This window comes from Trachinotus anak, unplaced genomic scaffold (assembly GCF_046630095.1).
Source record: "Trachinotus anak isolate AG129_WGS33_773 ecotype Australia unplaced genomic scaffold, CSIRO_AGI_Tana_v1 ptg000025l, whole genome shotgun sequence".
In the NCBI taxonomy this organism is placed as follows: domain Eukaryota; kingdom Metazoa; phylum Chordata; class Actinopteri; order Carangiformes; family Carangidae; genus Trachinotus; species Trachinotus anak.
The window spans coordinates 6,428,935-6,453,340 of record NW_027273876.1 but is presented as its reverse complement, the minus strand read 5'-3'; the positions used below and the strand labels follow the sequence as shown (position 1 = coordinate 6,453,340).

General features: G+C 41.3%; 3 protein-coding genes across 22 annotated transcripts in view; 1 reads left to right on the top strand and 2 right to left on the bottom strand.

Annotated features, from left to right (window-relative positions):
- Window positions 1–68: 68 nt before the first annotated feature.
- Window positions 69–5,292, bottom strand: LOC139608702 (E3 ubiquitin-protein ligase TRIM35-like). The gene is made up of 7 exons (XM_071462698.1): window positions 5,105–5,292; window positions 3,734–4,044; window positions 3,095–3,447; window positions 2,867–2,947; window positions 2,544–2,765; window positions 2,442–2,464; window positions 69–1,553 (listed from the first exon to the last, which is right to left on the bottom strand). Exons 2-7 carry the CDS (start codon window positions 3,999–4,001, stop codon window positions 1,325–1,327), a joined length of 1,176 nt encoding a protein of 391 aa, XP_071318799.1. The 5' UTR covers window positions 4,002–4,044; window positions 5,105–5,292; the 3' UTR covers window positions 69–1,324.
- Window positions 5,293–5,936: 644 nt separating this feature from the next.
- On the bottom strand, window positions 5,937–14,098 carry LOC139608701 (E3 ubiquitin-protein ligase TRIM35-like). 3 transcript variants are annotated; one of them, XM_071462695.1, is made up of 9 exons: window positions 11,568–14,098; window positions 10,194–10,504; window positions 9,558–9,907; window positions 9,330–9,410; window positions 9,007–9,228; window positions 8,905–8,927; window positions 7,914–8,023; window positions 7,681–7,818; window positions 5,937–6,502 (listed from the first exon to the last, which is right to left on the bottom strand). In XM_071462695.1, the coding sequence occupies exons 2-9, from the start codon at window positions 10,459–10,461 to the stop codon at window positions 6,429–6,431; spliced, it is 1,266 nt and encodes a 421-aa protein (XP_071318796.1). In that variant the 5' UTR covers window positions 10,462–10,504; window positions 11,568–14,098; the 3' UTR covers window positions 5,937–6,428. The 3 variants fall into 3 exon arrangements, with proteins under 3 accessions (XP_071318796.1, XP_071318797.1, XP_071318798.1); XM_071462696.1 differs by having other exon boundaries at window positions 5,938–6,502; window positions 7,711–7,818; window positions 11,568–14,097; XM_071462697.1 differs by having other exon boundaries at window positions 5,940–6,502; window positions 7,664–7,818; window positions 11,568–14,094.
- An 824-nt stretch (window positions 14,099–14,922) lies between these two features.
- Window positions 14,923–24,406, top strand: part of LOC139608698 (calcium/calmodulin-dependent protein kinase type II subunit gamma-like) — a 33,870-nt gene continuing 24,386 nt past the window's right edge. For 4 of the 18 annotated variants that reach the window (XM_071462679.1, XM_071462680.1, XM_071462681.1 and 1 more), the window contains exons 1-3: window positions 14,924–15,184; window positions 17,298–17,392; window positions 24,150–24,209. In XM_071462679.1, coding sequence (XP_071318780.1) covers window positions 15,120–15,184; window positions 17,298–17,392; window positions 24,150–24,209 — 220 coding nt within the window. In that variant the 5' untranslated portion in view covers window positions 14,924–15,119. Of the gene's footprint in view, window positions 15,185–17,297; window positions 17,393–24,149; window positions 24,210–24,406 lie in introns of all 18 variants that reach the window. The other 14 variants (XM_071462684.1, XM_071462686.1, XM_071462682.1 and 11 more) reach the window with 6 other exon arrangements.

Below are 24,406 nucleotides of genomic sequence, written 5' to 3'. Positions count from 1 at the left end.
CTTTGTATCAACCGCAGCTCTTAAGACAGTTTCATTTACTGAAAAATGAACAGTTTCAGAAAGTCAGCTACATGTTCAGATTTCCTTTATTGCAAGATTATACACTGAGTTTTTTTAATACAATGATATGGCATCGAATAATATTTCAGTATTCCTTAATCAATCCTTTGATTAATCCTTTACATTGACTTCTGTCCAAAACAATCTATAATCAGTGTAAAATAACTAGATATCATGAAAAACTATGATGGAGTTCCTTTTGATCAAATGATTTAAGACAGTAATGCCAGCAAGGGTTGAGAGCCAATCTTAAAAAGTGGGTTTACAAACAATACAAACAATATATCAGGATTTCATATTAGAATATCACAACAAAGTTTAAGAATTTTAAATGAATCTACAAATCCATAAAGGTCTGAAAAAAAAAAAACACCCAAAGCCTGACAGAGAGTTTACAGTTTTTTTCAATTGCTTTGATGCAATTCACGCATCAGAAACATAATTCTCACAAATGTTAATGCAGCTCTCAAAACAGAAATTCCATTGTGTCAAAGTTCACTACTGAAGACATTTTGTCATTGTGTTGATGCATTTCTCACCTGACTCTGTTTAACTACAGTTGTTACATTTGTCAGTTAGAATGACAGGCCTCTCACTCACCTTGATACAGTCCTGCATTGCATTCGTGTTTTCAATCAAATCAGTTAAAACTCTCCTCAAATATGTATGAAAGAGCAAGGCCAGTCACACACTGTCAGGGGTAATAAGTACGTGGAATTGCCCTTCAATTGAAAACAAATGTAGGACAGGATCAGTTGAAACAGAGGAACAAATGCCCTCAGTCTTGTATCACAGGTGCATGTCATGGCACTACATCCTGTAATTACACACAAACATAAATGGAATCCCAGGTTTCACACAGTGCACAGTGTTGATAACGGAGCGGGAAGCCAGTGTCATGCAGGTACAACGACCCAGCTCTGTGAGAAGACATGGTGTACGAATGCATGATATGGCAAGAGGGTCTGACTGTTTTTATTGTGACCTTTGCACAGGTAGTCTTAGGAGAAATGCATGAACTGTTCTGAGAACTGCATTAAGAGTTGGGAGAATGCCGATTTTTGACGTGTGAATTGCATCAACGCGATTGAGAAAAACTGCAAAAAGTGCTTTTACAAGCAATATTTCACATTAGAATATCACAACAAAGACAATGGCTTGAGAATTTTAAATGAATCTACAAATCCAGAAAGGTCTGAAAATTGTCTGAAAACACCCAAAACTTTCTCTTTCTATACTTTCTCTTGCTTTTCATTCTTCATTTTTAGAATAAAATCCATTCTTTCTTTTGGGTCTTTGGCCTCATTGGCAAGTCCCAGTATCTACCTTGTGCAACTCGTGAATACATTGTGGGCCCTGGTACGACAAACTTGCTTTGTTTTATGATTTCCTTCATCTTCATCCATACTTTGAACTGAAGGTTTTCCACATGTTTGGGTTCATCTATTACCACGCGTGGAAGCAGCTGTGGATCTGGCAGTGCATCCTGAGCTCTGGAGAAAATTCATGAGATTAAAGCATATTTTCAGATTTTAAAGTGTCTATCCTTCCCAAGAACAAATACACTGTAAAGGCGTATAGAGAGTGAATGGAATTTTTGCCTTGTGTCATTTGCTTCAGTTTGTCACAATGTACTGAATCATTTGTGCAGTCTGTGTTTATTCAGTCCAAACAGTCAGTATATCAATGGTATCAACTGTACAGGCATTAGTTGTAAGCTAACTAACTAGCTACCTCTAGTCTTTTTCCTGTTGTCTCATCTCTGTGTGTTTATGAGTTAAGCCCCAGGATTCAGCAGCTACCCAATTAAAACATTCTTAACTTGCCCGCCTCAGTTCATGCTTCCCCAAGCACATTTATGAGGTCCATCTTTCCACTGACTTTCTGTCTGACCACTCCTGAAGAATTGGATGATGCAATCTGCAGCCTAAGAAATTATATTATAGTTCTGTCAAAGCTAATTAGGCTACAGCAGTCTAGGTTAGTCATTTTCTACTTACAAAATTCCTTCCTTGCTACTAAGAATGCACATAAAACCTTATTCAAAATCCCATTCACATCTCTGACATTGCTACAAATCCAGCCTTGAATTGTCCTGCCATCCTAACCTAAACACATCAAGTGAGTCACATGACATACTCAGTTTCAACATCGCTGTTTAGTCAATATTTATGTTTTTAGTGCTGACATGTTCGGCTGTTTGGCTGTAGATTGCACCGAGTTACTGAAGCCAGTGGAACAGAGGCTATAGCCTTGACATGACCTTTGCTCTTGATATGTAATGTGAGAATCATTGAAAAGAATTTGAATTTATCCTTTAATAACCTTACAGGAGAAAAAAGGCTCAGAAACACAGGGAAAAAATTCTTTACAATACGTACCTCTCCATTTCAGTCCTGAAGGCCTGCAAATAAAAGAATACATGCATCAGAAGTCTTCAGATCGCACTGTATGAATCAAACCTTCTGTGTTTTAATCAGTACCTGTATGTACGTGTTGTCACCCTGTAAGTCCTCCACATCTTTCACATCGTCAGAGAGCGAGTACGTGAATCTGCTCATCTCTTTGATCTTATGCATCATACCAATCTTCACAGTCTCTTCTCTTCTTAACTTTATTAGTCTGGCTTTTTTTTCTCTATCAAGGGAGCGATGAAGCTCCTCAAAGTCCTCTTCAATCTTCCTCTCTATGTTGTGTCTCTGAGTCTGCAGGTGAGGGTAACAACAACAGGTTATCCTCTCTACTACTTTGTGTGTTTAAGACTTGACTGATCAGATTCTAAAGATATGTCCATCTGCTGACAAACCTTGATTTGCTCAACTGATGAATCACAGAAGTGCTTGACTTTTTCAAAAGCTTCCCGCTTCTGTACGACGTTCACTGAAGTCTGAAAGATAGAATCAATAAATGTCATTCACAGATCCCAGCACGGCTAAAAAATGAGGATTGTTCTGTCACAGTTAATTTAGTGCTGACTCATACAATTCTCCACAACTCTACATATGAAGCAGCTAAACACATTCAGTGACCTCACCTGACGTGACTGATACGAGTCATTTCTTTGTCCCCCTGATTGATCAGCCAGATTTCTCTCTTTGTAGTTTTCAATTAAACTCTTCAGGGCAAAATTAATCGGGGGTTCACCGCCATGCATGGCTCGCTGACAAAGAGGGCATTTACAGGATATTTTACCCTTCCAGTTGAGGTCCACGCAGGTCCTACAGAAGCTGTGGCCGCAGTGCAGCACCACAGGGTCAGTGAAAATATCAGTGCAAATTGGACAAGTCATATCCTTGGTGGAAGTTGGATCTAGATTTCTCAGTGTCTCTCTTGCAGGAGAGGATGGTGTTTCATTCACATGCACTTCCTCGTTTGGGCCTATATGGGCTGCAAATCAAATAAACAAGTTATTATGAAATATTCCTGCAATAATTCAGTCACAGGTTCCTCAAAGGGAATTATTAGATTTGTTATGAAATTGAAATTGAAATATTCATTTTCTTTCTGCCTCCACATAAATCTCAGGGCATGTGACACTCAATTAGAAGCAACTAGTTACAACAACACAATAAAAAGGACAGCAAAAATGGACAGGTAAAAAAAAATTATCCATAAAAAACAGATCGTGCTCTGCTCATGGGTCACAAGAGCAGAGCCTACAATGACATTTTACCTTGAATTAACTGTGATGCCAGGTCATTGTGATTCATTCTATAGAGAATATCCACTGTAGTCACCACAGCATCATTTCTCCCGTAAACCTGCACCAGTTTGTCCACAGTTTCTTCTCTGGTAGCCCCCTGCAACTGGGCCCTCTGGATGGGTCGGCGTCCATCTTTCTCATTCAGGGCCAAGTACCACTGAAATGTCCCCAGCTGACATTCATCCAGCTGGTCCAGGTGATCTTTCAGTAATTTTTCAGTTCGCACAGGTGTTGACATGTTTGACTCTCAGTTGATCAGCGTCTTTAGAGCTGTGAACTAGCTGTGAAAGACAAAAAACAAGTCAGAATTACATTAATTAATGAGAGAAAAATCTATAAAGGAGCATCAAGAGCCTCATCCAACAGACACAGAGCTGATTCGACTTGGAGTGGTTAACACTATTCTGAACAAGATGTTATTTTTTGTCAGGTAGAAAAACTATCCAAAGACTACTTTTGATTCATCTTAAAAATTATCACTTTAAAGTTCATCATCCTATGAAAAGTATTATCATTTGTTATCGTTTTGTGTTCTAGGAGTCACCTTTAAGGCCAAAGCATTTACTCTCCTTTCTTACCATTAGTTTCCACACAGTTCTGTCACTCTCTATCTACAATCATATAAAATTATCATATGTTTTCTAGTATAACAACACAAAGGATTTCCTGTGAGTGTGGGATCAATCATTTTAAAGCACCAGTGCAGTATTCTGTATTCTTTACAGGGTCAAAGTTTCCTACTTGTTTTTCCCTATCCAGTCCTACGTGCAGCAGTTTTGCCTGTTGAACAGATGGTGGAGGCAAAGTCCACCTCGTTTTTAACCAGTTTTACTTCCTTCATGGAAGAACAAACCCTGACAGGTTTTTTAGATTTTGGAGCCAGATAATGATTCATATACTCATTTAAGTTATTTTTTTGTAAAACCTGGAAAAACAAATAAACATGAGTCTCCAGTGCTTCCGGTGAATTAATTTGTACAATAAATATTGTATGCAACATTAAAGGAAAGGTTCACAATTTTTCAAGTCTGTTTTAAAACAATAGTCAGCTGTTAAGGTTAAAAACAACATCAATTTTACATCAAGTGTAGAAGATCTAACCTGTCAAGTTTTTATAATTTATATAATTATCTGTTGTATGAGTTAGACGGAGTGAAAGAAACCCAGAGGTATCGCACATTGTACTTTGTACATTTCCTCCTTCTGGGAAGGTGAGGCAGTCTAAAACTAGCTAACATTTTGTTATCTAGTGCGAAATGATTGTGTTAGCTAGTGCTAATCAAACTAAACTAAAACAAATTAAAGAGTATTAATTCGTCATTAGTGTAATTTCCTGCTTACCTTTGTTTTGTTTTTTTTACAAATTTCTTCTTCTTTCTTCCTTATTTCTTTGTGCAGGTGCTGGTCAGAACACCTGCCAGGTATCAACTCTAACTTTCACTTTGTCTTGTGTCAGTTTTTTTTAAGAAGAAAAAAAAAAGAAAAAAAATCCCGTTGAGTGCTGCACTGACCTCTTGTGGAGAGAGACCATATTAATACTCAAATGTAAAGAAGAGGCAAAAGAAATCACATTCTCTAGCCTGCTCTTTATGATAATTTATGATAATTAAGGTTTGATTACCAATCAGGCAAAGCAGGCGACCGGTAGAGTGCCCGCTCCCCCCTGCAGTCTGGTGTAGCCCCTCAAAGCTCTTAGTGAGAGGCAATGAATTTGTGGTAATTTGATTAATAGTAACTGGGTTTGGGAATATGGGAATACACACCACTAGAAGTATCACAGTACACACTAACATCATTCAGGTGTTTTTCTACCTGATATTGAGGCCCTGTCCTGAGGTGGGGCCCTTCATCGAATGTGAAACAACTGACAGAAATGTGTAGGTTATCACTGTACCTGTGTGCTTGTAACCCAACTGTGATGATGGTACTGCCTAAGCTTAAAGGACGGGCTCCCATTTTTTCAAGTCTTACTTAAAACAATAATCTTATACCCATATGTACGCTGTAACAGTTTTGCTTGCTGTAATGATTCGCCCTCATACTGGACATTCCCTGCCTAGCATGCTTTTTTCTTCTGTCCCCTCATTTTGATTTTTTAGGCACATTTAAAGAAGCAGTTTGGTTCATTCAGAATAATATAGTTATAGTTGATGGATCTAGTTTTCAGTAGCCTTAGAGGTAGAGCCCAAGTGGAGTTTCTCTTTTGTTTTTGAATTTCTAGAAGTGCCCCTGAAGTGTCCATGTTTGCCTGAGAAAAAGATAAATTTCTCAAGAGGAGATTTCAAGCTTTTTTTTCTTTATTGCAAGATTATACATTGAGTTTTTTTAATACAATGATATGGCATCGAATAATATTTCAGTATTCCTTAATCAATCCTTTGATTAATCCTTTCATGTATATTAAATTACATTGACTTCTGTCCAAAACAATCTATAATCAGTGTAAAATAACTAGATATCATGAAAAACTATGATGGAGTTCCTTTTGATCAAATGATTTAAGACAGTAATGCCAGCAAGGGTTGAGAGCCAATCTTAAAAAGTGGTTTTACAAACAATACAAACAATATATCAGGATTTCATATTAGAATATCACAACAAGGTTTGAGAATTTTAAATGAATCTACAAATCCATAAAGGTCTGAAAAAAAAAAACACCCAAAGGCTAATCATCCACTTCCACTGCCTCTGGGGATGGTGGCTCAACCTCATCCTCTTCCTCGTCTGGGCCTATTTGGGCTGCAAATCAAATAAACATGTCATTATGAAATATTCCTGCAATAATTCAGTCAGAGGTTCCTCAAAGGGAATTATTATATTTGTTATGAAATTGTAATTGAAATATTCATTTTCTTTCTTTCTAATGACAGCAAGGGTTAAGGGTGGGTTTACAAACAATACAAACAATATATCAGGATTTAATATTCGAATATCACAATAAGGTTTGAGAATTTTAAATTAATCTACAAATCCATAAAAGGTCTTTAAAAAAATTGTTTTTCTCAATCGCTTTGATGCAATATAATTCTCACAAATGTTAATGCAGCTCTCAAAACAGAAATTCCATTGTGTCCACACAAAGTTCACTACTGAAGACATTCTGTCATTGTGTTGATGCATTTCTCACCTGACTGTTTAACTACAGTTGTTACATTTGTCAGTTAGAATGACAGGCCTCTCACTCACCTTGATACAGTCCTGCATTGCATTCGTTTTTTCAATCAAATCACTTAAAACTCTCCTCAAATATGTATGAAAGAGCAAGGCCAGTCACACACTGTCAGGGGTAATAAGTACGTGGAATTGCCCTTCAATTGAAAACAAATGTAGGACAGGATCAGTTGAAACAAAGAGAAACAAATGCCCTCAGTCTTGTATCACAGGTGCATGTCATGGCACTACATCCTGTAATTACACACAAACATAAATGGAATCCCAGGTTTCACACAGTGCACAGTGTTGATAACGGAGCGGGAAGCCAGTGTCATGCAGGTACAACAACCCGGCTTTGTGGATGTGAGGAGGTTGCGTCATGATATGGCAAGAGGGTTTGATTGTTTTTATTGTGACCTTTGCACAGGTGATTTAGTAGTAGGAGAAATGCATGAACTGTTCTGAGAACTGCATTAAGAGTTGTGAGAATGATGATTTTTGACGTGTGAATTGCATCAACGCGATTGAGAAAAGCTGCAAAAAGTGCTTTTACAAGCAATATATCAGGATTTCACATTAGAATATCACAACAAAGGGAATGACTCGAGAATTTTAAATCAATCTACAAATCCAGAAAGGTCTGAAAATTGTCTGAAAACACCCAAAATTTTCACTTTCTCTATATTTTCTCTTGCTTTTCATTCTTCATTTTTAGAAAAAAATACATTCTCTCTTTCGGTCTTTGACCTCATTGGCGAGTCCACCTGGTGCAACCTTTGGATGATTGGCGTCACCTTCTTGGTTTCCAGGATGCTGACGACAGGTATCTGGGACTATCAACATGATCACATTGTCAGACTTGGAGCGCCATGGAGATGCAGTGTTGGGTTTCACCACAGTGGCTACAGATCAAACATAAGGACAAAAATAATAATAATAATTTCCTGACCAGAGGTGAAATGTGAATAAATTCCTTGCTTTTTTGCAACAAACTTACTGTGTTTTACGATTTTCTTCAACACTCTGATCTGAAGGTTTTCCACATGTTTGGGTTCATCTATTACCACGCGTGGAAGCAGCTGTGGATCTGGCAGTGCATCCTGAGCTCTGGAGAAAATTCATGAGATTAAAGCATATTTTCAGATTTTAAAGTGTCTATCCTTCCCAAGAACAACTACACTGTAAAGGCGTATAGAGAGTGAATGGAATTTTTGCCTTGTGTCATTTGCTTCAGTTTGTCACAATGTACTGAATCATTTGTGCAGTCTGTGTTTATTCAGTCCAAACAGTCAGTATATCAATGGTATCAACTGTACAGGCATTAGTTGTAAGCTAACTAACTAGCTACCTCTAGTCTTTTTCCTGTTGTCTCATCTCTGTGTGTTTATGAGTTAAGCCCCAGGATTCAGCAGCTACCCAATTAAAACATTCTTAACTTGCCCGCCTCAGTTCATGCTTCCCCAAGCACATTTATGAGGTCCATCTTTCCACTGACTTTCTGTCTGACCACTCCTGAAGAATTGGATGATGCAATCTGCAGCCTCAAAAATTATATTATAGTTCTGTCAAAGCTAATTAGGCTACAGCAGTCTAGGTTAGTCATTTTCTACTTACAAAATTCCTTCCTTGCTACTAAGAATGCACATAAAACCTTATTCAAAATCCCATTCACATCTCTGACATTGCTACAAATCCAGCCTTGAATTGTCCTGCCATCCTAACCTAAACACATCAAGTGAGTCACATGACATACTCAGTTTCAACATCGCTGTTTAGTCAATATTTATGTTTTTAGTGCCCGAAATGTTCAGCTGTTTGGCTGTAGATTGCACCGAGTTACTGAAGCCAGTGGAACAGAGGCTATAGCCTTGACATGACCTTTGCTCTTGATATGTAATGTGAGAATCATTGAAAAGAATTTGAATTTATCCTTTAATAACCTTACAGGAGAAAAAAGGCTCAGAAACAAAATTCTTTACAATACGTACCTCTCCATTTTAGCCTTGAAGGCCTGCAAATAAAACAACACATGCATCAGAAGTCTTCAGATTGCACTGTATGAATCAAACCTTCTGTGTTTTAATCAGTACCTGTATGTACGTGTTGTCACCCTGTAAGTCCTCCACATCTTTCACATCGTCAGAGAGCGAGTACGTGAATCTGCTCATCTCTTTGATCTTATGCATCATACCAATCTTCACAGTCTCTTCTCTTCTTAACTTTATTAGTCTGGCTTCTTTTTCTCTATCAAGGAAGAGACGAAGCTCCTCAAAGTCCTCTTCAATCTTCCTCTCTATGTTGTGTCTCTGAGTCTGCAGGTGAGGGTAACAACAACAGGTTATCCTCTCTACTACTTTGTGTGTTTAAGACTTGACTGATCAGATTCTAAAGATATGTCCATCTGCTGACAAACCTTGATTTGCTCAACTGATGAATCACAGAAGTGCTTGACTTTTTCAAAAGCTTCCCGCTTCTGTACGACGTTCACTGAAGTCTGAAAGATAGAATCAATAAATGTCATTCACAGATCCCAGCACGGCTAAAAAATGAGGATTGTTCTGTCACAGTTAATTTAGTGCTGACTCGTACAATTCTCCACAACTCTACATATGAAGCAGCTAAACACATTCAGTGACCTCACCTGACGTGACTGATACGAGTCATTTCTGTGTCCCCCTGATTGATCAGCCAGCTTTCTCTTTAAGTATTTTTTAGTTAAACTCTTCAGGGCAAAATTAATCGGGGGTTCACCGCCATGCATGGCTCGCTGACAAAGAGGGCATTTACGGGATATTTTACCCTTCCAGTTGAGGTCCACGCAGGTCCTACAGAAGCTGTGGCCGCAGTGCAGCACCACAGGGTCAGTGAAAATATACAAGCAAATTGGACAAGTCATATCCTTGGTGGATGTTGGATCTAGATTTCTCAGTGTCTCTTTTGTAGAGGATGGTGGTTCATTCACATGCACTTCCTCGTTTGGGCCTATATGGGCTGCAAATCAAATAAACAAGTTATTATGAAATATTCCTGCAATAATTCAGTCACAGGTTCCTCAAAGGGAATTATTAGATTTGTTATGAAATTGAAATTGAAATATTCATTTTCTTTCTGCCTCCACATAAATCTCAGGGCATGTGACACTCAATTAGAAGCAACTAGTTACAACAACACAATAAAAAGGACAGCAAAAATGGACAGGTAAAAAAAAATTATCCATAAAAAACAGATCGTGCTCTGCTCATGGGTCACAAGAGCAGAGCCTACAATGACATTTTACCTTGAATTAACTGTGATGCCAGGTCATTGTGATTCATTCTATAGAGAATATCCACTGTAGTCACCACAGCATCATTTCTCCCGTAAACCTGCACCAGTTTGTCCACAGTTTCTTCTCTGGTAGCCCCCTGCAACTGGGCCCTCTGGATGGGTCGGCGTCCATCTTTCTCATTCAGGGCCAAGTACCACTGAAATGTCCCCAGCTGACATTCATCCAGCTGGTCCAGGTGATCTTTCAGTAATTTTTCAGTTCGCACAGGTGTTGACATGTTTGACTCTCAGTTGATCAGTGTCTTTAGAGCTGTGAACTAGCTGTGAAAGACAAAAAACAAGTCAGAATTACATTAATTAATGAGAGAAAAATCTATAAAGGAGCATCAAGAGCCTCATCCAACAGACACAGAGCTGATTCGACTTGGAGTGGTTAACACTATTCTGAACAAGATGTTATTTTTTGTCAGGTAGAAAAACTATCCAAAGACTACTTTTGATTCATCTTAAAAATTATCACTTTAAAGTTCATCATCCTATGAAAAGTATTATCATTTGTTATCGTTTTGTGTTCTAGGAGTCACCTTTAAGGCCAAAGCATTTACTCTCCTTTCTTACCATTAGTTTCCACACAGTTCTGTCACTCTCTATCTACAATCATATAAAATCATCATATGTTTTCTAGTATAACAACACAAAGGATTTCCTGTGAGTGTGGGATCAATCATTTTAAAGCACCAGTGCAGGGAACGCCTGTATTCTTTACAGGGTCAAAGTTTCCTACTTGTTTTTCCCTATCCAGTCCTACGTGCAGCAGTTTTGCCTGTTGAACAGATGGTGGAGGCAAAGTCCACCTCGTTTTTAACCAGTTTTACTTCCTTCATGGAAGAACAAACCCTGACAGGTTTTTTAGATTTTGGAGGCAAATAATGATTCATATACTCATTTAAGTTATTTTTTTGTAAAACCTGGAAAAACAAATAAACATGAGTCTCCAGTGCTTCCGGTGAATTAATTTGTACAATAAATATTGTATGCAACATTAAAGGAAAGGTTCACAATTTTTCAAGTCTGTTTTAAAACAATAGTCAGCTGTTAAGGTTAAAAACAACATCAATTTTACATCAAGTGTAGAAGATCTAACCTGTCAAGTTTTTATAATTTATATAATTATCCGTTGTATGAGTTAGACGGAGTGAAAGAAACCCAGAGGTATCGCACATTGTACTTTGTACATTTCCTCCTTCTGGGAAGGTGAGGCAGTCTAAAACTAGCTAACATTTTGTTATCTAGTGCGAAATGATTGTGTTAGCTAGTGCTAATCAAACTAAACTAAAACAAATTAAAGAGTATTAATTCGTCATTAGTGTAATTTCCTGCTTACCTTTGTTTTTTTTACAAATTTCTTCTTCTTTCTTCCTTATTTCTTTGTGCAGGTGCTGGTCAGAACACCTGCCAGGTATCAACTCTAACTTTCACTTTGTCTTGTGTCAGTTTTTTTTAAGAAGAAAAAAAAAAGAAAAAAAATCCTGTTGAGTGCTGCACTGACCTCTTGTGGAGAGAGACCATATTAATACTCAAATGTAAAGAAGAGGCAAAAGAAATCACATTCTCTAGCCTGCTCTTTATGATAATTTATGATAATTAAGGTTTGATTACCAATCAGGCAAAGCAGGCGACCGGTAGAGTGCCCGCTCCCCCCTGCAGTCTGGTGTAGCCCCTCAAAGCTCTTAGTGAGAGGCAATGAATTTGTGGTAATTCAAGTCTTACTTAAAACAATAATCTTATACCCATATGTACGCTGTAACAGTTTTGCTTGCTGTAATGATTCGCCCTCATACTGGACATTAAAAGTTCCCTGCCTAGCATGCTTTTTTCTTCTGTCCCCTCATTTTGATTTTTTAGGCACATTTAAAGAAGCAGTTTGGTTCATTCAGAATAATATAGTTATAGTTGATGGATCTAGTTTTCAGTAGCCTTAGAGGTAGAGCCCAAGTGGAGTTTCTCTTTTGTTTTTGAATTTCCAGAAGTGCCCCTGAAGTGTCCATGTTTGCCTGAGAAAAAGATAAAATTATCAAGAGGAGATTTCAAGCTCTGAATGACTAAGCTCTATCAACATCAAGGACAAGAGTTGAGTATGTATCTCGTCAGATTAAAAAAAAATAAAAAATCAGAATTGTACCATAATTCATTTATCCTGGCCAAGCTGACAGCACACTGGCATTTCATCAGCAGCACCCTGCTTTTCACCCGAGCAGCTACACACACTGATGCCCGGATGCCGCCAAACACGACTGTGGACGACTGACATGCTGAGCAGTTGGGGGTCAGTGGCTTATTGCTCGGGGGCATCACGACAGTATCCGCTGAAGCAAGAAAGAGCATTACTCATTCACTTCCCCCAGTCAGATTATTTCTCCAAAACAGCGGAGCACGGGGCCGTCATGACTCAGCTCTTGGCCCCTTCCATCCTCTCAGTTGTGATGATGTAACAGATGGCATATTCACCCTCATTAGTCACAACAAATGAAAAGTCGTGGCTAAATGTATCACAGCTAGTGAAGCTCTGATTGCACAATTAGTCTATTCTGGATACAGGGCTTCAGTTTGCCACGGGAGTCTGCTACAAGCAGAAATGTGCTATTTTGGCTCTGCAGATCACACCTCAGGATTGCTTAGCTCCAAAAAGGCATGGAGTTATAGAAATTTAAGCACAAGTCCTGAAATGGTGAATTCCTGCAGGCTTCAACTGGTCACATATAAAAAGACAAGTGACATAAAACTGGACAGGTTTTCTCTGCTGCTAATACTACTGCATACTAATACTAGGTAAGTTTCCTTTCCTGCCTCAAGCTACAGGATCCAATCAGGGAAATTTGTGAAGTGAAACATGTACAACAAGTGCACTACTTCTGCATCCAATCACTACTCTGTTTCTGAACAATCGGCCCATATATAGACATCAGCTTTCCCAATTAGCATTTTCTCTGAGCTTGGGTTGATCCACGTTTCAAGGCGTGAGAACGTCGACATCAGCTGCTGTCCTCTTGAATGTTTTCCATTGCAAAGTCAAGAGGGAAGTTGACATGAAGGGCTGGACACCTTCCTCATGTCACTGTGAAGTCATAACCAGCAGGAGTGTAGAGTCAGTATCTAAAATATTACACTTGCTTTTAAGGTGAATAGTGTATAATAGCCCTAAGGTTGCTCAAGATGAAGAGGTCCATAAGTCTGACTGTAATAATACTACAGTAATAATACTACATTATGGAAAATCATGCACAGACTTTCTTTCTTTCTTTCTTTCTTTCTTTGCCGATTTTGAAACCATCCTACTTTCTTTTCTCTCGGCCTCCCGTGCTCTCACTCCTCTTCCCTCCTCTGCTTCTCTGTCTCTCATCAAGCGGGCAAGGCATGGTGTGTGGTTGGTGTGAGATAACAAAGGCTGAGGAGTTCATCATTATATAACTTCTGTGGAGGCTGAGGAGGTGGAGGAAGAGGAGGAGAGGCAGCAGGGTTAGCACGTAGGAAAAGGAGGGCAGGAGAGGGCCAGTAGCCTACGTTGCAGCGCTCATTTCTCTTCCACATAACACGCGAACATGCACGCACACACATGCTGGCCTCCTTTTCCTGCTCTCCATCACGGATTCAGCTGGCTGCACTTGCAGATACGGCCTCATAATATCTGAACTTTTCAGCGTTTCAGCTTTGTGTTCCCACGCGGACAACCACGCATAAAGATTTTCAAGTGAAATCACCATTTTGCTCTCTTTTTCTCTTTGACAGTGTCTATGTGCTGTTTGTTGTCCCACAACACTGAGCACTGAACAGGCAGCCACACAACACACACACACACACACACATGGGGCCTCTAACTAACTCTCAAGCTCTATGTCTCCCTCCAGCCCCACCCGCCTGTCCTCCGATGGCCTCCCACTCATGCCACATTAAACATTTAGTGAGGCACTCTGGATCTGTGTGACACCATCTTTTAGCACCGCCAAGCTAACAGCCCTCACACTGTGGAAAAACATAGGTGCATGCTCGTCGGTGGAAACCTGATACCAGAGTCACACTATTCCCTCTACCCGTCCCTGTCTCTCTCATGCACATGCACGTGCATGCTCTCGAATGCAAAGGCAAAATCAGTGGTTTAGAAAACCCTACTGTGTTGAGAGCAAGACCTGCATTAATCAATATTGATCTGTGGAGTGTGTGTCTGAATGTGCATGGACTTGTGCAGTGTGTGTGTGTGTGAGTGAGTGTGTGCATGCGTTTATTTGTGTATGTCACAGTTTGCCTTTCTGCTGCAGTGAGGTGTGACCCAGGGTTGGGTGTATCCCAACCAGTGCAGTAAAAATGCTGCTGTGATGTTTTCCTGCAATATGTTGTTTTTTTTTTTTTTTTTTTTTTTTTTGAAGATATGAGAAGAGACAGGAACTGGATGTCAAAGCCATTATTGAACCTGGGATATGCATCACTGCGGGAGTGTGTACCTTTCAGCAATATGTCACCTAATGATGATCCTAACATCCCCTACAAATACATTTATTAATGTCTATACAAGGCAAAGAATTCAGCACCTTCTCCCAACATTTTCAGTGACTTCATTGAACGAGAGGCCTTGGTCTCATGCTGTAGGGCCCCATTCTCGCGAGGATTCCTCCCTTTTACCACACACACACACACACACACACACACACACACACACACACACACCATCATCATCATCACTCCTCCTCCTCCTCCTCCTCCTCTCTCCAGCCCCTCCCTTTCCGTCTCTGCTCGCCTCTCTCCTCTTCAGCCTTGCCTGCCTGTCAGAAAGGTGCTTCAGTGTTGGAGGCTAGGCTACCCTCCTCCCGGACCCCGTACGAGAGCCAGCCGCCGTCGTACCCCAAGGCTTGGGCTCCCCCTCCTCTCTCTCACGGCTCCGACCATGGCAACCACCGCTACTTCCACCCGGTTTACCGACGAGTACCAGCTGTACGAGGAGCTCGGGAAGTAAGCAGCAGTCACAGTTGTGCATCGTGTTTGTCTTGTCGTTTTGTCCCCCACCCCCGCAACCTCGCCTCACATTATTTCTGCTTAGCCAGCTAGCAGGCGATAGCTAGCCCAAATAGCTCACAGACGAGTCACGTTGAGCGCTTTAAATATTTGTCAGCAGGAGTCTGTTGTTGTTGTTGTTGTTGTTGTTGTGGTGCAGTCAGGCTAAATAATAAGTCAGGCTGCTATCGGCTAACTAGCTCCCCCCGCAGTAACGGTCACTAGCCGCCGAGCTACCACGCTGATATTGATAAACTAGCCGAGTTAGCCCACTAGCTAACTGCGTCTTTCAGTCGCTAATGGTGACGAATATACCACACACAGGTTGGTGCATGAGCCCTTCCGTGTTTGCTAGCCGGTATTTTCTGCTCTGCCGGACCCGTCAGCGGGGCCCCGGGAGACGCCGGAGACGCAGACCTGTGACATTTCACCGGCCCGCGGCTCTTGACAGCTCCGTGCGGGCTCCGTAGTTAGACCAGAGGCTGTGGTCGGTAGCTAACTAGGCCGACCACTTTTTTTTTTTTTCCGAGCAGCTGCAGATGATTTGTGTAACCGTGTTGAGTAACGTTACGTACCCCCGGATCACTTAATGAGGAAGTTATTCGGTCCAGGCTGCGCTGCTTTATGTTTGCACTGTAATGCCCATACGCTCCGCACACCAGCTGGCCCGATCATCATCATCATCATCATGTTATCAATAAATGCATTGTAGTTGTGGCTCTTAAACTGAGGTAATCGAAAAGCACTGGCATTTTTACAGTCAATTTGGCATCTACTGTGCAAGAGGCAGTGACGTGTTTTCTCGGTATTTTGATGACGGCAAGAAAACCGGGCCACTACCTCCTGTTTCATCATCATCATCATCAGCAGCAGCATCTGTTGTTCTTGGCCGGTGAAGCCCCCTCTCTCCTCCCCTCCCCCGTTGTACCCAAACCAGCGGTGGCAGGATGACATAGGCTCTATACAGCTCCACCAGCCTTAATTTCCAGCTGCCATTCACACTATCCGCCTAATAACTGACAGCACTGGTTGCACAGTCAATGCACTGGCACACATACACACCTACACATCCTCCATAGTGCATCTGGGCTCTACAGCTCCCGATCCTTCTCTAGACTGACCACTTACCTCAGCTAATGTTTCTGCACCGGTTTATTAATGCATTTTGCTCCGTCATAGGTTATTAACGTCAAGGCCCAAGTTGCTCTTCTGTCACCTGTCACTTCTCATTAACCGGTGAATAATTGAAACTAAGAGCAGAGTCGTAGGAGCAGAGTGCAGCAGAAAGTAGCAGCCCTCCATATATCATCAAGAGTAGTAAAAAGCAGCCTTCCTCTATCTGGTAAAACTGCAGGATGAGATACTGCAGATTGTGCATGCTGTGATACAGGCACTATGAAAATCATGCATAATTACTTTTTCTGCGATGCACAAAATTGAACAGTCACCACAGACGCAGGAGATGAAAAACGTGTATTCTTCAACTAGGTCAATATGAAACTCCTCAAAGTAGAAAGAGTTGGTTTATAACGTGTTATGCACTTCCTTTTCTGCTTGAGTAGATTTATAACTCAACTTTGTTACCTTGTGAGCACATTAAGTTGCCTATTGTTGTGCATGATGCAGCCCATTCTTTGTGATGGCTGTTGGAAATTGAATTTCCTTTGGAGCAGTAGATTGCGTTGTATTGTGCGCCTCTCAGAGATTAGCAAAAGTACATGGCCATTCACTTATAATCCAAGACCTGAGCTGATATCATCACTCATGCTGGAGAAGCTTGCTATATTATTGCTGGTTTTGTTTGATTGTTGCTCACGTTTTCTGGCTGTATACACTGATGTTGTGATAGTAATGACTGTAAACTCTTTGTGTGTGTGACTGAAACACCGATAAGGTTGTTAGCATACACAAACAAACCACTGCCACATGCATGGATGCAGTTTCAAATGTCACACTGTTTGTATGTGTGTGTGTGTGTGTGTGTGTGTGTGTGTGTGTGTGTGTGTGTGAGAGAGAGAGAGAGCATGTGAAATGAAATTGATTTTTGGTTGTTTATGTTCTTTCTTCTTAGGGGAGCTTTTTCCGTGGTGCGTAGGTGTGTAAAGAAGTCATCAGGACAGGAATATGCTGCAAAAATCATCAACACTAAGAAGCTGTCTGCAAGAGGTACGGTAACACACCATACACAGTCACACAAACTCTGCTATGAGCATGCTTGTTTTGTTTGTGATGCACATTGGAACGGAGCGCAATATATATAATTTTTATATTGCAGTAGTGCTCTATATTCGTATACAATAAAGTTTCTGGAAATTCTGTTGAGAAGCAGTTATAAATAAAATAACTGTTTGGGGCTAATCCAGTGAACTACATACCTGACAAATTGAGGTACATCATCCTAAATCCTGTAAATTCAATATTGCCATAAAACAGTTCAGCTCACTGATTTGCAGCTTTGCCCACGATAACCTTACAGAGATATTGAAGGTACAACTACTCTGGTATTGTGTAGCAAAATCTTTACTGGTTCATGTCTTTCGTATGTATCTTCTTCATCTTAATGGAAATGATGCAAATAAACAAGAGTCCCCTAATTCCAATAGCAGACAAATTCTTTTATTCAATCACTGTGTCTGTGGGGAGTTTTAATCAGCAATTTCTTGATGGTTTAATGATCCTCTTTATAAACACTGTATTGAATAACTCTCAATCGCTCCTCTGTGGTATTATCAGACAGCCGCTGTACAGTGAATTGATCTAAATTCCTAAGAAGCTCTTCCTGGGTAGGGCACATGGACAGGACAGAAATCAAGCAATAAGAACCAGCAGGACACAGGGGACTTTCCTTGTCCGTCATCTTCTTAATTGTTGCCTCAGTGTATTCACATGGCTCCTCTGTCCGCTCCCGAATTTAATGGTTGCATCTCTGCATAGGTCCACACCCACGTGCACATGCCTGGTGTGACATTCCACATTGTAATGATGACGTGAGGTCACGTCAGTGTGTCAGAGCCTCCCCTGGCTTCAGGCTGAGATACTCAATTGCTTTCTCCGTCTTGTATCTGACATTCACACGCACCTGGGTTCCTTGTTCTCCTCACCTGCACCCTCACTACCTCTCTTCTTCTGCTAGCATCTCTCCCTCATTGCCTTTCTCATGTCTTTCTGCAAAGGGGGATTGATTTGTATTGAGGCTAATCCACTTATGCTAAATGTATCTCATCAACCACTAAGACCCCATGGATTCCATAGGCGCCTCCCTGTTTGCCCTGTTTTTGTCTGTGTCTGACGGCATTTGTGCGTGTGTGAAAGTGAGACGCAGAGAGTAATGCTAATAGAGCATGTCTGTATTGTGAAGCATCTGTGAGTGTGTTGTAATGCCGTTATTGTTCTATCCCATCAAGTGTCCACATAGGGCAGCTCCTGGTATTAATGTCCCACCAAGGAAAAGTAAGGCCTCAGCAGAAAACTGCTGGCTCTTCACTGAGGCTGGGAGCACAATGTAGGCCTGTGTATATGTGTGTGTTTGCCAGGGAAGAAGAAAGCCGGCCAGGAGAGGAGGAGGAGGAGGAGGAGGAGTAGGAGTAGGAGTAGGAGTAGGAGTAGGAGTAGGAGGAGGAGGAGGAGGAGGAGGAGGAGATTTTTAACAGTATAGTCTTGCAAGGAGATCAGTGACACTCCACACCAGGGAAGCAAGGTGACATGAGACAAAGAACGAGACACTATAGAGTGAGGAAGGAGGGGACAAGAGGATTTTGTGCTAAGAGAAGAATTGCGTTAGGCCGTCTGGCTGACGCAACATGCACCTACATGCACACAAAACACAACGTCCACACACAGAGGCAGCCAGTGCGTGAGCAGGCAGCTTGCCCGGTAGGATTTGGGTGGGTTTTTTTTAGCCTGATGGGGCGAGCGTGACCTCACGCGTGGCCTGGTGGGTAAGTCTCTCAAAGCTCTGGTAAACACTGCAGTAATCTGAGGAGGGGGGGAGGGGGAAGAGGGAGACAGGGAGGGAGAGGAAGGAAGGAAACGAAAGAAGGAAGGAAGTGAGGGAGGGAGGAAGGTCGGTCAGGGATGGATGTAGGCAGTTGGCTGTGTGTTAGTCCAGCATTCAGGCAGTTTTGAGTTGGATGCGAGTGCGCAGCAGTGTGCACATTACACTCCCACACTCACAAACACATACACCTGATTCTCACCCAGAGAATCAGCGGTCTTTAACGCCATCTCATTTGTAGTGTTTTTTTGTCTCTATATTTTTTTGTTGATATGTTATAAAACTCTATAAATGATATGAGTTTTCTATGACAGCGTCACACCAACGCAGTCAATTGCTGCTTTGGTGTGACATGACTTTTGCTGCGTAGAACGAATGCTCTGTTTTATTTTGTTGTTGATGAGTGAAGTGACTGTGGAAAGTAGATGGCTGCTGCATTGTCTGCTGCAACAAAGTGTTTGTGTGTATGTGTCTGCAAGTGAGGGAGCGAGAGAGTCAGTGAGACGGTCTATCCACTTTAATGCACTACCCCAATACATTTCTTCCTCAACATTTTTTAGTGTCCTACATTTACTGTCCTGGGGCTGTGTGATGGTCCCAACGAGAATAATTTAAGTTGTGCCTCTTAATATTATTTATTGATCAGCAATTTCCTAAAATCCTGCCTGTTAGTTCCTAGCTCACCTCCTGCAGAACAAGTCTGTTTCATAATTATTGTTGCCCAACCAGGAAAATTCAGCTATAGTCTCCCCTGGGTATTGCCAGAGTTCAGACCTCTGAATCACTGCACACATCTCTGATTTGTGCAGTGATTCAGACAGGTTCGGTGTTGCAATCACTGAATACTATTTTCCCATGGATGAAGAAGCAGCTGAGTAATGGAAGCTTTGTCGTCAGGATTAGGAATGGTGATGTCATCTTCCCAGTTAGTTAGCTAGCTGTATCCACAGAGAAACAGTGACGGGAAAAATGGCCAACAAGTGGTGATAATTGCAAAACAGTTGTACAAGTTCTTGTAAGTCACCTTAGCGAAGATCTCTTTCACCACCATGAAAAATATTAAATGAACCCCGCAACAGACACGACAACTTTTTTATCAACTGAAATTTTCTTACATGAATTGGCTGTCAACCTGAATAATGAAGCGAGTGTGTCTCCTGGCATTGATCAAAAAGTCACAATAGGGCTTTGTCCGAAATGGTGGTGCGTAGTGGTTACCATGGTGACTATAGTTAAATCAAGCCTACCAGGTTCTGTTACAGAAGCAAGAAAACGTCATTGAAAATCCCACTTAACCACACAGCTAACAAAATACACATCCTTGCGACAGTTTGTCATGTTGTTAACTACATACATCCACGTACGGACGGCAGTTTCTCGTGAAACAATCTAATATCGGTGCTTGTTCAACATTTTCTGGCTTTTATCAGCAATTATGAAACCGTGTTTCTAAAAAGCTCCAAACGTTCACAGGTTAAACGTCACAGCTTGACAAAAAAAGACGAGTCCATGAGCCAGTTGAGACTTCGTGGTTAGCTCAGACATGTCCATGGTAACGGCAGGATTCAGACAGCAGAAGTAACAGCTAAAAAAGTGGCTGTAGAAGAGAGCATCAGTCAGTGTAGTACCTGAGTGGATGGGAACTGTAGATTTTTCTATGGTCACAAAGTAATCCTTTTTTAACTCTAAAAAAAAATCACAAATGCTTTGATTTCTTACAGCAACTGTAGTACTGGATGGTGAGCTGTCTTAGAATATAGGAAGTAAACCCCAGTAACGCTTAATTCTTTCAGATTGACCACTGAAAGAAATCCCTGAATGAGAGACTGCATTGAGTTACTGGAGCTAGTGGAACAGAGGCCAGCCCAGACGTGATGTCATGACTCAATGCTCAGCATATTTTATCTGCCAGATACCTGGGTGGGACTATTCTTTCAATTAGCCACTTACATTACAGACAGTTGGGGTGGTGCTCAGGCTAAGATCTGTATGATTTGCATCAGACATTATTGGCTGAAGTGGATATTACATTATGTCATAGCTGAAATATGTCTGTAGTTGTTTTTTCAGTAATAGATTTAGCGGCGCATTAGACTATTTCTAAATATAAGGGATACATCAGTCAGTGTTTATATCAGTCAGAAATTAGGCAAAAAAACCCTTAGATGGCCTGTTAATATTTCTATAGCCACGGTTTGTCATTAAGAAAAGTAGCAGCTCATCACAACAGTAGCTACATAAATAGGAGGTTAAACCTCAGCACTTTGTGGGCACCACCCAAAATTTGTTCATTGCTTGGTCTGATTCTTAGTCTTAGATATTTTCTGATTTTAAAGAATAACTTTAAATTTAATTTATACAAAGTGCAAATGAACTGTTTCTTAATAGCAAAAAGAGGAAAAGCTAAATATTGCACTGCTATCAGTATATGTATACTTAATACTTGTGTCATATCCGTTAAATATCCTCCTAACACACCTGTATTCACCCCCAGAATCCTGGCATGGTACCAATATTGAGCTACTCTGTCAAAATCAAGTGGTGTTTGATTTTGTCAGCGTCTCCCAGGCCTAACAGTTTGGATGTAAACTTGTCAGAAACAGATTGAACTGGATCCTCAAGCCTTCAGTCAGATTGTCAGCTTTGTATGTGTGGCAGAGAGAGGGGCACCCACGCGCGTATGTATTTGTGTGTGTGTTGGGTCCTCTCCATCCTCCTCAGCTGATGTAAGATGGCTGTGAGCCCGCCCCATGGCAAAGCAGATGGCCAATTAGAGAGTAGCAGGAAGTGCCAGTAATTACCCTCCAGCCTTCTCTTTCCTGTCTTCTTCTACCACACACTCTCGCACCAACAAATAAGGAGATTGAATGAATTAGTGAGTGCTGCAGTGACACTGCACCAGGGTAGTCAGCTATGCACAAACACACGCGCACACACACACACACACACACACACACACACACACACACACACACACACACACACACACACACACACACACACACACACACACCAGGGAGCTGTGATCCTCTTCTAGCAAATGGACGTTCCGTGTAATCCTCCCTCCTTCTCTCTGTCTGTCCCTCCATCCTGCGTCACTGGTGTAATTAGGAGGTTCAGGTCTCTCCCTTATTCACTTGCTTTCTCTCCGATGAGGGAAATCTATACCTGCAGGGAGACGACAGCAAGGGTAGAGAAAGGTGGATGTGGAAAGTGAAGCACCATGTTAGAGTACAGGAGACACATCCTCACAACACCTGACAGCAGCTTTAAAACTGGTCCAAGTGAGCAACAAGTTAAGAGAAAATCAGGGAAAGAACGAGTAGACAGAACAGTCAGAGACGATGTAGGAGGATGCAGAGAGGGATGCAGAAAGTGACACTGCTTTGTATAATTATGTGCTCTTACATTATGCCTGTGCACACTGCATTGATTTTGTAGAACAGTGGGGTAAGGTGGTAGTTGATTGCTCGGCAGCAGCATGTGAATTTTATCTGAGGCTGTAGCTGCACTGGGGAAATGAATGCAAATCTTAGCGAGGCTGCCTCATTGTGTGTGTGAGGTGTGGTGCTCCCGCCGTGGAGCTGTGGGGTTGAGTTGGCTTCACCACAGAGACAACACACCCACATCCACACACACTGAGTCAGACTGGATCTTAACTAGTTACCCCAAGTGACCTGTGACCTCAGCTGCATGTCTGTAGCATGGTTGTGGCCCCTCCCTCCCAAAGTGATGGGAGGGAGTAGTGTCACAGGGTCATGTGGCTTACACACCAGCATCTCACACAAACATGCATACACACACACACACACACACAGTTACAGGATTCAGTAAAACCTTCAAACAAGGATGTTGGTTTGGACATGAGGCGTGTGTGTTCTTGCTAGAATCCCCTCCCACCCAGAAGTGCAAACACTGCAATGTTCTATAACTGGACTTCACGCTAACCCCTTTACACACACACACACACACACACACACACACACACACACACACACACACACACACACACACACACACACATATATCCACGTGCAAACTCGTGCACCCATTGCTATACTCAGCTTCATTAATTTGCACGTACGGTTTAATAACCTCAAATAAAACCACACATGAGATCATTGGAGCTGTGCTTGTGACTGTTACCTTTCAGAAGCAAATGCAGCCGCTCAGCTTGAACGACTGTTTTACAAATAGGTTAGGACATGGCCTGAAGGATTTGCATTCATGTAGACAAAAACAAATACTTCCTTAAATATTTGCATTTAAATACTTGCACTGGAATTATTTGAATACACAAATTTGCTTTGTTTGTGACTGATGCTCAAGTAAATAATTACTACAAAGGAAATTCTACAAGTGAGTGAAATGTGCACGCTGTAATTTAAGTCTTAATATATTAAGTAGTTTTTAAGGCAAAGCAATTGTTTCAGTCGTATTGTGCATTAGTTTGTGGTAGACGTTCATCACTGACTAAAAGACATTTGGTTGAAAACCACATGACTGTGAGTGAATTGACATGTTTGCTAGCCTCAGTGTAAACCAGAGTTTTTCCGAGTTGGAACAGGTGTGGCATCTGGTGGCCTAGTTGTTGTGACCTGTACCACATAACCACAATGTTCTCATTTTGATTTTGGCTACATGCATGTCTCTCTCCCTTGCCCACCTTTCCTGTCTGTGTCTCCACTGTCACCCAATCAACAAAGTCAAAATGCCAATAAATGAAATGTCATTTATTGCAGGAATCTTTTAGTCAATAACTTATTATGAATTGTTCCAGTTATTTTGTCTGCCCCCCACTACAGTGACTGAAAAGCATAGATGCTAAATTATTAAAAACTGAACACCAGTTTGACCAGGTAATGATGTAACAGTGATTTTTCGCTCTGTGGGTGTAACTTGGCTAAACTGTGACTTTTCTCTCCTCAGACCATCAGAAGCTTGAGAGAGAGGCTCGTATCTGCCGTCTCCTGAAGCACCCCAACATCGGTGAGTTGTCGCACACAAGACCAAATCTTAGTGTGATGCATGATTCTTTATTGTTGCTCATACTTATAGGAAAGGATTTTTCACTTGAATGCACCAATACAGGTGCTGTCATCAAATTTTGGGGTAATGCTAATATTGAGAATCTGTAACACGGAAATTCCCAGGTATTGTTCATAATGAATATGAATATGTTGACC

What these genes read in the sequence shown, in the direction of transcription:
- LOC139608702 (XM_071462698.1), bottom strand. Translation starts at nt 4,001, where the DNA reads ATGTCAACACCTGTGCGAACTGAAAAATTACTGAAAGATCACCTGGAC. An exon ending in ACTCGTATCAGTCACGTCAG is followed by an intron (nt 2,948 to 3,094) that starts GTGAGGTCACTG and finishes TCTATCTTTCAG; the next exon opens with ACTTCAGTGAACGTCGTACA. An exon ending in GTGACAACACGTACATACAG is followed by an intron (nt 2,465 to 2,543) that starts GTACTGATTAAA and finishes TTTTATTTGCAG; the next exon opens with GCCTTCAGGACTGAAATGGA.
- LOC139608701 (XM_071462695.1), bottom strand. Translation starts at nt 10,461, where the DNA reads ATGTCAACACCTGTGCGAACTGAAAAATTACTGAAAGATCACCTGGAC. An exon ending in ACTCGTATCAGTCACGTCAG is followed by an intron (nt 9,411 to 9,557) that starts GTGAGGTCACTG and finishes TCTATCTTTCAG; the next exon opens with ACTTCAGTGAACGTCGTACA. An exon ending in GTGACAACACGTACATACAG is followed by an intron (nt 8,928 to 9,006) that starts GTACTGATTAAA and finishes TTTTATTTGCAG; the next exon opens with GCCTTCAAGGCTAAAATGGA.